Source organism: Narcine bancroftii, chromosome 4, assembly GCF_036971445.1.
Source record: "Narcine bancroftii isolate sNarBan1 chromosome 4, sNarBan1.hap1, whole genome shotgun sequence".
NCBI classification, from domain to species: Eukaryota; Metazoa; Chordata; class Chondrichthyes; order Torpediniformes; family Narcinidae; genus Narcine; species Narcine bancroftii.
Window position 1 is genome coordinate 187,432,790 of NC_091472.1, and position 11,604 is coordinate 187,444,393.

An 11,604-nucleotide genomic window follows, 5' to 3' on the forward strand; every position below is an offset into this window, starting at 1 on the left:
TGGAGACGTTGGCCAACAAGATGGCAGTGTCCCTCCACCATACACAGAATGCTCTGGCCTGGACAGCTGCAGAGCTGAAGGCGGTACGTATGGTGGCACTGCAAAATAGAATGACCTTGGACTACCTGCTAGCAGCGAACCTGTGCACTCATTGGAGAGGAGTGCTGCACCTACATTCCCGTCGAATCCTCTAACATCACTCGCATGACTGACCACATTCGGGACTCAATGGCCAAAATTCAAAACTCCATGGAACAGTTCCTCCAGTACACCACCTCATGGGGACATTGGTGGCCATTTGGCTCCATGAGTGACATTTGGGCAACTATCATTCACTGGGGGATTGCATTTATTCTTGTTATCATTGCTATAGTCATTTTATGTGTTTGTCAATCTATACACACCTCAGCATTGCCCCATTAGACCTCTTTATTTCCTGTCACACTTTATTGGCGACCAGTGAGTCTTCTGACGGGGCGGATTGTAATGGTGAGGCAACGTCCACCAAGTGGCGCTGCTGCACTCCTTTTTTTATAAACTTTATTTAAGATTTTATAACATGAATAACATATAGGATTACATTAAAAAAAGATTAAGAATAAAATAATAAAATTACAATACAATATCAGTAATCTAAATAAACTATACCCTCCCCAATAATTATTACACATTAATAACCCAACTCAAATTAGTCCAACACCCCCTTTCCCCCCCAAAATAAAGAGTGAAGAATTAATAAAGTTAATAATATATGAGAAAAAAACCCACTTACAAAAAAACAAAAACATAACAAATTAAAATACTAACAAAAAAAAAGTAATTAATACTAAGATATCAGACTTAAAAAACATATTTAAATCAAACTTAAATGCATATATTTAACAAACGGAGTTAAGATGAAACATATATTTAACTCAAACTTAACATAAAAAATTAGTAAAGTTAGTAACATTATCTATCAAAAATTCTTAAACAATAATCAATTCTTAAAAAAAAAATTGTAGCATGAAAAAAAAGATGAAAAAAATTTTTCTCTATAGAGATAAACCTTCCCCAAATATCAACTAACTTCACATCTATCATCATATTGGTCACATAAACCACCATCTTAAAACAAAATTCAAACATCATTAAGCATTGTACAATTCAATTTTAGTACTCTTCCACCATTTTTCCCTTTTACTCTTGAATAGTTATCCAATAAAAGCTCCAATACCACATTTAAATATCCCCAATCATTACGTTAAAATTCAGATATCCAAATAATAAAAACACATCTACAACGAAATCTATATCTTCAACAAATGGAGCATAAACCACAAACAAAATTCAAGCCTCATTAAGAATTGTACAATTCAATTTATAACTTTCACCATTATTCCCTTCGTTCTATAACTAAAATAGCAAAATAATATACACCAGAATTACCACTCCTTTCACCTTAAAGTTAAAGAAAAAATATAAAAAAGCCTTATCCATCCCATTCACATTTAAATTTCAGATATTCCTTATCTACTGAATAAACTTTACAAAAAAAACCACATCAATTTTTAGTTTTTTAAACAATCAAATACTTTCTTATGCTTTTTTTTATATTTAATCTAATAATACAAAAAAAAAGGAAAAAAAATGGGTAGGAGGTTAAAAATACCCCCTCCTGTCTAAACCGCGCAATGCGGTAACTCCCAAAAAAAGAATGGGTGTGAGATAACTCACACGTAGCAGATGACTTTCAGGAAATAGTGCCTATCCAGTTCTCTCCCCCAACTCTCACTTCATCTTAAACTAACATCATCATTATTTAATATCCCTTTTTTTAAAAAAAATTAGAAAAAAAAAGGACAACACTTCTTTTAATCAGCTCCAACTGCCGAGTCACCATTACAACCATTCCTTCTTGGAGCACGGCTCTTTTCTTCCATCTCTTGTCTCCTTAGAGATCGCGGTGGACTATGTCTCTGTTGAAACTGAGTAATTGGCAGCTCTTGAGCAAATGCTATAGCTTCCTTTGGAGAATCAAAGAACTTTGGTTGGCAACTATCTTGAAAAACCTTCAAAACAGCTGGATATCTAAAGGTTGCCTTATAACCTTTCTTCCACAACAACTCTTTAGCAGGATTGAATTCCCGTCGTTGGAACATAACTTCTTGACTCAAATCCGCATAGAAGAAAACTCGATTATTTTGAATCATCAAGGGTAATTTTCTCTGTTGTGCATTTCTAATAGCCACTCGTAAAATTATTTCTCTGTCGTAATAGATCAAGCAATGAACCAAAACAGGTCTTGGACTTTGACCTGAAATAGGTCTTCTACGCAAGGCTCTGTGAGCACGTTCCAGTATTATACCTTCCGGGAAATGTTCTTGACCCAACACCTGCGGAATCCATTCAGGAAAAAATTTTCTTGGGTCTGGTCCCTCCATACCTTCTGGCAAACCAATAATCTTTATATTGTTCCGTCTGGATTGGTTTTCCAAATAATCAATCTTTTTCACCAAATTTTTATTTTGAGTTTGTAAGTCTTTGACCATTTTGGTCACATCAAAAACTTGATCCCATACTTCGTCTATATCTTCTTCACACAAATTAAATTTATCTCTCACTTCAAGCTTAAAAGCTCCAAACTCAGCCATCTGTTGAGAATGTATTTTCACCAAAGTATTAAACCTAGTACCAAGTTCAGTCATAATCTTGAAAAATCTCTGCATTGTATAAGATAATTTAGATTCAAGATTCACAAAAATCTTTTCAATTGGAAGAGATTTTGGCTCAACAGATTCCTGCTTCTTCTCCAAAGGATCTTCTATTCCTTCCTTCATTCTGGTTGCCTTCCTTGTAGTATGACTGCGTGTGGAAACCCCAGCCACAGCCTCTCCAGCAATGACTGGAGGACGCTGGCCAGGGTTTTCCCCAGTTCATAATGTATTAAATTCTCCCAGTACATCAAGTTGTATAGGTTCTTGTATCTCAAGAGATGCAGTTTGCAGCGCCACCTCTACAGCTGACAAATGCCTTTGAGTAACTCTTTGTTCTAAAGGCTGTTTGGCGCCCTCTTTAGGGGGCTCTACCGATGTAACATAGAGCTCTACATCCGAACACTGTACCTCTCTCCTGGGATCCATTTCACGCTGAGTCCCGGTGTCTTTCCTGTAGGTAGGCTCCAAAACTTGAACTTTTGGAAAATGTAGTTTTTTGATAATCTGTTGTCGTTTTTTTTTGCTCTTTTCCATCAATTGTACCATCATAAATTAAATTAACAGCACTGAAATTATCTAAACTTTTAAAGAATTTTAACGGGTATTTCTAGACAAAACAATAAGATAGAGTCAGGAGAGGACTGGAAGGCACGTCTGATCCTTACGCCATCTTGCCACGCCCCCTTGCGCTGCTGCACTCCTGTTCGGAGGACACACTACTTGCCAATCAAAGTCAAAGATTGACCCCAAGCCATCAAGGTGACCCTTACAATTGGCCCAGGTGAATCATCTCAGATCCCCCCTGCTGAGTCCCTGCACTTGGCTTCGAGCTATTGGCCACAGCAACCAACGGGGCCCACACTTACCCTTACCATTGGCCTCCCAGCTTTGCTCCCAGAACTATAAAGGACCATGTGTCCCTTTGTTCTGCCTCTTTGCCACTCCTCGTGGCATGTAAGTATCACCTTCTGTACTGGGTTGGGTGAGTCTTGAGGCTAGGTAGCAGAGCCATGTCCATACCGGTCAAGGGGTGGGGGCACATAATATCACTTTGATCTGATTGTTGAATGTGTATGCTTTTGTAACCTCCCCAGTTTCTGTCGGTTTCCCTTTGTCATCCGAAAGTGTATATTTACCCCCTGCATATTGTGTATGTGTAGAAGTTTGCTTGACATATCGACCCTGTTGTCTCAATTCCATCCCTGAAATAAATGTGTGCTTTGTACCCACATTTTGGTCTGTTTCTTAATCTGTGGGACCCACACGAACCCGAACAACAGGAGCCCCATGCAAACATGCGGAGAACGTACAAACTCCTTACAGACAGTGTGGGATTTTAACCCCAGCCCTGATCGCTGGTGCTGTAAAGGCATTGCACTAACTGCTACACCAACTGTGCCACCCCAAAAGGAGGAAGGATGTACTGGCTTTGAAGCGATGAAGAAGAGGTTCACCAGGTTGATTCCAGAGATGAGGGGCTTAACCTACGAAGAGAGATTTAATCATCTGGTGTATATAAGATAGAAGTAAGTAAGTTGCTTACCCTGTGAGGTGTGACTAGAACTAGATGACATAGCCTAAAGATACAAGGTCATTTACTAGTAGATTTAGGACAGAAATGAGGAGGAACTCCTTTTCAAGAGAATGGAAACCCTGAAAATTATAGGCTGGTGACCTTGATGTCAGTAATTGGTAAATTATTGGAAGGTGTTCTAAGAGATTGGATATACAATTATTTGGATAGCCAGGAATGGATTAGAGATAGTCAACGTGGCTCCATGCATGGTAAGTCATGTTTAATCCAATCTTATAGAGTTTTTTGAGGAGGTTACCAGGAAAGTTGACGAAGGAAAGGCTGTGGATATTGTCTACATGGACTTTAGTAAGACCTTTGACAAGGTCCCACATGTTCCGGGACATTTTCTCCTAGTTTGTATAATTCCATCTGATTCCTGTCTGATAAAATTCTGATAGATATCTTAACTGTGCTGCTCTATAATAGTTTTTGAAATATGGTAACTGCAATCATTCTTGTTTATATATCCATGTTAATTTTTCCAAGTACTCTTGATTTTTAACCCACAAAAACTTTCTTATTAATTTTTAAAATTCTCCTATCAAGGCAATCGGTAGCGTTTGGAACAGATATCCATGGAAATATATTAATCTTGATGCTGTTTACTCTCCCTATTAAAGTTAATGGTAAATCTTTCCATTTCTCTAAATCCCACATAGAAGATTAGTCAGGAAGGTTCAGTCACTGGTATTCATGGTGAAATAATGAACTGGATTCAACAATGGCTGGCTGGGAGAAGCCAGAGAGTAGTGGTGGATGATTGCTTCTCAGACTGGAGGCCTGTGACTAGTGGTGTGCCTCAGGGATTAGTGCTGGGACCATTGTTGTTTGTTTAATATCAATGATCTGGATGATAAGGTGGTAAATTGGATCAGCAAGTTTGCAGTTGACACTAAGCTTGGAGGCATTGTGGACAGCGAAGCAGAGGGATCTGGACCAGCTGGAAAAATGGGATGAAAAATGGCAGACAGAATTTAATGCAGACAAGTATGAGGTGTTGGATTTTGGAAGAACAAATCAAGAAAGGACATAAACGGTAAATGGTAAGGCACTGAGGAGTGCAGTAGAACAAAGGGATCTGGGAATATAGATACATAATTCGTCACAGGTGGATAGGATTGTAAAGAGAGCTTTTGGGATATTAGCCTTTATAAATCAAAGTACTGAGTATAGGAGTTGGGATGTTATGATAAAGTTGTATAAGACATTGGTGAGGCCAAATTTGGTATATTGTGTGCAATTTTGGTCACCTAACTACAGGAAAGATAACAATAAGATAGAAATAGTGCAGAGAAGATTTACTAGGAGGTTGCTCAGACTTCAGGAACTGATTTACAGGGAACAGTTAAACAGGTTAGGACTTTATTTCCCTGGGACCTAGTAGAATGAGGGGAGATTTGATAGAGGTATTTAAAATTATGAGGGAGATAGACAGAGTAAATGTAGTTAGTCTTTTTCCACTGAGGGTAGGTGAGGTACAAATCAGAGGACATGGGTTAAGGGTGAAAGGGGAAATGTTTAGGGAAAACATGAGGTGGAACTTCTTCACATGGAGAGTGATGGGAGTGTGGAGCAAACTACCAGCTGAAGTGATGAATGGGGGCTAGATTTTAACACTTAAGAGTTTGGACAGATACATGGATGGGAGAGGTCAGTGGGACTAGGCAAAAAAATGGTCAGCACAGATTATAAGGGGCCTGTTTCTATGGTGTATTGATCTATGGTGAATCTATGGAATTCTCTGCCCATTGATGCAGTGGAGGCTGCCACAGTACATATTTTTAAGAAAAGGTTGAATAGATTTTTACATTGTAGGGGAATTAAGGGATATGGGGAAAAGCCAGATAGGTGGTGATGAACTTATCATCAGATCAGCCGTGATCGGATAGCTTATTCCTGCTTTTATTTCTCATCCTCTTCTGTTCTCATAGATAGGGTAGACAGACACCTTTCCCCATGGGAAGTGGCATGTAATAACAGAGGAGGGTAGACAGACACCTTTCCCCATGGGAAGTGGCATGTAATAACAGAGGAGGGTAGACAGACACCTTTCCCATGGGAAGTGGCATGTAATAACAGAGGAGGGTAGACAGACACCTTTCCGCATGGGAAGTGGCATGTAATAACAGAGGAGGGTAGACAGACACCTTTCCCCGTGGGAAGTGGCATGTAATAACAGAGGGCATAGTTTAAAGGGAAGAGTAAGTGATTTACAGGGGATGAGAGGAAGAGTTTTTTTTATCCAGCTGTTTTTTGAAGTCTGGAACTTGGTGTCTAAGAACATGGTGAGATGGATATAGACAGGTTTTCAGAAGTAGCTGGGTGAGCACTTGAATTGGGAGGCTATGGACAAATGCTGGTAAATGGTATTAGTAGAACTAGTGGGGTTCACATAAATCGGTGCGGACTAGAAGGGTCAATTATGGCCTGTTTCCGTACTGTAATTGTTATATGGTTATAGATAGGTACTGGAAGGGGTCAGCATGGAGTATCTTTGTGCTCATGGGTAGTCTCAAGGCCCCAGGCTCCTTTTATCTTGAGTTTTCATGTATGACTCTTGGACTCAATCATTTACAAACCAGTAAGACATTCAAAGAATAATATTCTTTCAATATTCAAAGACCAATATGCTCCGTGGTCCTGGAGAAATGCTCATCTTTGCCATGCGAGCAAGGTATGAACAATAAAAGTGACTTGACTTGAATAAAGCAGAATCAATAAACAGAGTCAACATTAGTATGAAAGAAATTGTTACAGTCAGGATGTTGTGGGCAGGCTGGATTAAAAAACCCAGCAGATGTAGTATATTTGGATTTCCAAGCAGTATAAGATAAGATCTCAGTGCATTAGGGAAATTTATTAGCATGGAAAGAGAATTGTCTAACAGACAGAAACAAAGATAAGTCATTTTTACATTAGCAACCTGTAAATATTGGGTTAACCCAGTGATCACTGGGGTTTCAGCTATTCACAAGTCAAATTAATGCATTTTTGAAGACTTCTCCTGCTGAATGATAGAAGCACCACAAAGATATATTTGAATTGTACCAAGGCCACTAAGATGCAGACTTCATTATCGATTGGTCCACGCATTGACCAAGCAGGCAGCTGAATTGCAGGCAAAGGAGAAATTTCCTGCCCATGATATCAATAAACATTTTGTTGAGTGTGGCATCTGGGAGTCCCAGTGCAAATTGATGGAAGAATGATACATGTCTAAACTTAACCTAAATGTTCTGGAGTTTCTGAAAAGCTTTAAAAATATCTAAAGAAAAATCTTTCCAATATGGTCACCAATAATTGAAGAAGCAAAGTCACTATTCAACATCTCAAGGTTCATTTGTTGTTTTGTTATTTCTTTTTGTGTACAGCTTTTTTTAACACCTCCACTAAGTGGTAATTCTGCCTCACCTACAGGAAAAATTATCTCAGGGTTGAATGTGATATATATATATATTGTGTGTGTGTGTGTGTGTGTATGTGTGTGTGTGTGTGTGTATATATATATATATATATATATATATATATGTTCCCGCCTGCTATTGTTATTCATGCGGCTGATGTCGGCTACATATTATATAAATGCATCTTTACATTTTTTAAAAATATTTAAATTCGGCCAAGTGAATCTTTTGCATCCAATTTCCTCCATGAGAAATGAGTCCCTTATTCCACAGAACTGGTGCAAAATCATTGCAATATTTGCAGGTACTGGCCAATAGCCCCATCTTTTGTTTCCCCAATGAATCACAATGTTCATTTTCACATCGGGTAAGTCACCTGTCCATTTGGCAGAAGTGTAGAGAATTGATGATGGCAATCACCATGTGCTCCTCAAAAATCAGAAAATGCTGTTAGTCTCACAGAGTAAACATATTTACCATGTGAGATCCACTATTGTTAAAATTGCACTGAAACGTAATTCCTTATCATACAAAAATTACACCTGTGACTGTTTAATTAATGTAACCCACCCAGCTTTGAGTTGCTGTCTTGCTAACATCCAGTCATTCATATTGAATGGAGTGTGGTGCCATCTACACTGAGAAAATCAACATATTATAGTTGGCAGTGGGAATTTTATGGGTAATTGAAGCCTCTAACCTCCATAAAAAGATAATTTATTTGAAGAATTTGAGGAGATATTTTGCAATGTCATATGTTAACAATGTAAATTGTACTTTATTAGCACTAGTGCACGTTGAAAGAATCAAAAGCTTGTTGATCCAAACCAAGGCTTTTATTAACTAGAAGACTGGAGTGTATCACATGTAGGTTGACCAGTCCAGAATGATCTGGGTCTGGCTAGGAGCAACACCGTGGCTATGCTCTCAGCCAATCACCACCATCCTATACCACAATATATACATAAACACATTGGTGATAGAATCCGTACTATCACAAGCACTTTTAAAATTGTCATAATTCCTATATTATCCACTTTATCCTATGTTATATTTTACACTTATCCATTAACCACTAATTATACTCTTATGGGCCCAGAAGACCCCAAAACCAGGGAGCAATAGAAGCTCATCAAGACAAATGATTACTTAAACAAAAGTTGTTTTTAATCATCTTTAAACGTGAAAACAGGATCAAACTTTAACTTATTACTATTAACTTAATGTAACTTAATCCCCTTCTAATTCTAAGCGCTCGTGTATGTATGTATCAGTTCAGAAAAGTTATTTGATTCACAGTCCAATCTCTCCTCCAAGTTCACTGGTATTAGGCAATTCTTATACTGTGCACAGAATTTAACATTTATGTATTTTACCAGGCTTTGGTGCTTGAAAGTTAAATGGTTACTGCTCAGGAAGGTTCTTGTTGGTTTTCAGAGAGAGATTTGTTGCTCATTGGATGCCCACAACTGATTCCTTCTAATCAGCCACTTTGCCTTGCCGAAGAAACATGCCCCATTAGGGTTTTCCAGATGATGACCTCTTTCTTTCAGGTCATCACAGAGTTCCTTTTTGTTTCAAGTGAAACATTATACAGCCAGTCCTCTCCTCTTGTATGGACCACAAGGGCTTCGACCAGGCTGAACTCACAACCCATCTTCAAAATGCCAGCTTGTCCTGTTCCAGTCCCGGCTGCTGCTGAACTGTCGAACTGAATTTTCTCTCTTGCACTCAGAGAAAACCACATGACCCTCCTAGAACAACAAACTGCACTCAGAGGGTGGCATCCAACTCAATCTCCTGAGTGCATTCATCTGTTGCTTTCCACAACATTACTCCACAGCATGTCCAATTAACATCTACTGGTGAAGTCCTTATAGGGATTCTTCCAACTTTTTTCCAAAGGCACCCAGAGCCTGGACTGTCTGGCTTGAGCAGAGGTTTGGCATTTAAAATGGGATCTGTTTTCAAGTCTTTGTATCTGTGTGTGACCTACTAAAAACCCCACAACCTGTCTTCCAAAAACATAATATAACAGTCTGTCACAATCTGATCATACACATTCAATTCACATGATGGAATTAGACAGGGGACCGTGGAATTGAGACGACTGAGCCCAAATGTCAATCCACATCCATTTCCATTCTGGGACCCTTTGGATTCATTTCATCATCTCTTGTCGAGGTGGAAAAGCTTGCATTAAGGCAAGGAAAGGCTTTCTTCAAAACATTTTTAAACGTTGAACTTGAAAAGTAGTAAATAATTGGATCCATCACACTGTTGAAATATGTTATAAACAGGGTGTTGTGAAATGTATCCACAGCAACGACATACGACCTGCAGTCTGTCGAAGCTCGGAGCTTGGTGATTAAAACCACGACAATTGCAACATTGGTGGGTAAGAAACAGATGGTGAAAACCAATGCCACTGCTATCACAAGCTTCGCTGCTCGCTTGTACGTGTACCTTATTTCAGTTTCCATCTGTTTTAACCTCCAGATGATGCAGAAGGTGGAGAACAGGATAACTGACATTGGTAAAAGAAACTTGAAGATAATAAAAACAGCATATGTCCAGATTGCAGTAGGACTCAGTTGATGGTTTATCTTGAAGGGTTCACAGTTTGTCACGTTGTTGTGTTGGAAGTCGTGTCTTTCCTTTAACAGATGCGAGCAGATCGCCACCGCCACCACCCACAGGGCGCCCGCTATCTTCGCCGCACACCGTGGGGTGATCTTGTTGGCGTTGTGGAAGGGGTGCACCACCTTAAAATAGCGATCGATCGCTATGGTCATCAGGAAGACGATGCTGCCCACCCGGTTTAAGGAAATCATGAAGACCTTCAGGCGACACGAAATATCGCCAAAAATCCAGTCCTTGCCCCGCACGAAGTAGTCGGCTCGAAACGGGAGGCAGCAGATTAAAAGAGTGTCCGCAATCGCCAGGTTCAGGGAGTAGACGGTGTTTGGTGACCGGAATTTGACGTGGAAACAGAAGATCCACAAAGCGATCGAATTCCCAATGAATCCCAGGACAAAGGTTATCAGGATCACTGGAGAATTGTAGGACGCATCGATGTCATCGGGAGAGCAAACCCGGGCCTCGTCCATTGCAGGCGGGACTCAGTGCGGACCTCAAGACTAAGTTTGAAATGAACTGCTTCCTTACAGTTGATGGGTGGGATCAATGAGATGGAAATCAAGTCGTCTCATAAACAGAGGCGCAGTCAAAAGGATCAAATGCTTCTGCATGGAGACTCAAAGTTCATCGTCTGTCATTACGAAAGACGTTTGGTTCAGAAGTTACTCAAAGTGTTGGGAGAGGCTGATTTTTAACCGAGTACCTCACCCTCTTGGGGAAGTGGGTTTGTAATATTGGGTATTAAAATATAACCACCCCCGCCTTCACAAGTGGGTGTGATTATGAAGCGAAGCCAATAAAAACGATGGAGGCACAGGAGAGGCTATGGAGTTGTACTGACCAGCAGAGCGAGGACAAGACAGGTTTAATTACCTAATATGTACACTGAGAGGTCTTGCCTCTCTGCAAGACGAACCTGGAAGGCTAGACTGTACCTCTGGACTGCTTTATAGACAAGGTCATCCCTGGTGACCTATCATTTCTTCTAGAACCTGGAGCAAAAAAAACCAACCCCCTGGAGGAACTTGGCGAGTGGAGTAGAATCAGTAGGAGGAAAAGTTATCAGTACCTTTCACCCTTGCAAGTGGTCTCAGGAATTAACGGCCACCAGCCTTTAAAGTGTCTAGTGTGAAAGGAAAATGCTCTCAATGACATCTAATGTCCAGAATTGACTGCCTCCACCCCTAGTACAATCCTTGGTGTCTGCAATCAGGCAAGTGTGAATCACTTTGCAATTGCTTTGTGGGATTGAAATGACCCAAGTTTTTGCGCGAGTCCAAGAACGTGA

The 11,604-nt window shown here is 39.8% G+C and overlaps 1 protein-coding gene across 1 annotated transcript; it reads right to left on the minus strand.

The window, feature by feature from the left end:
- Positions 1-8,510: 8,510 nt before the first annotated feature.
- On the minus strand, positions 8,511-11,237 carry LOC138760016 (hydroxycarboxylic acid receptor 2-like). The gene has a single exon (XM_069930452.1). It carries the CDS (start codon positions 10,784-10,786, stop codon positions 9,800-9,802), a length of 987 nt encoding a protein of 328 aa, XP_069786553.1. The 5' UTR covers positions 10,787-11,237; the 3' UTR covers positions 8,511-9,799.
- Between the last annotated feature and the right edge of the window lie 367 nt (positions 11,238-11,604).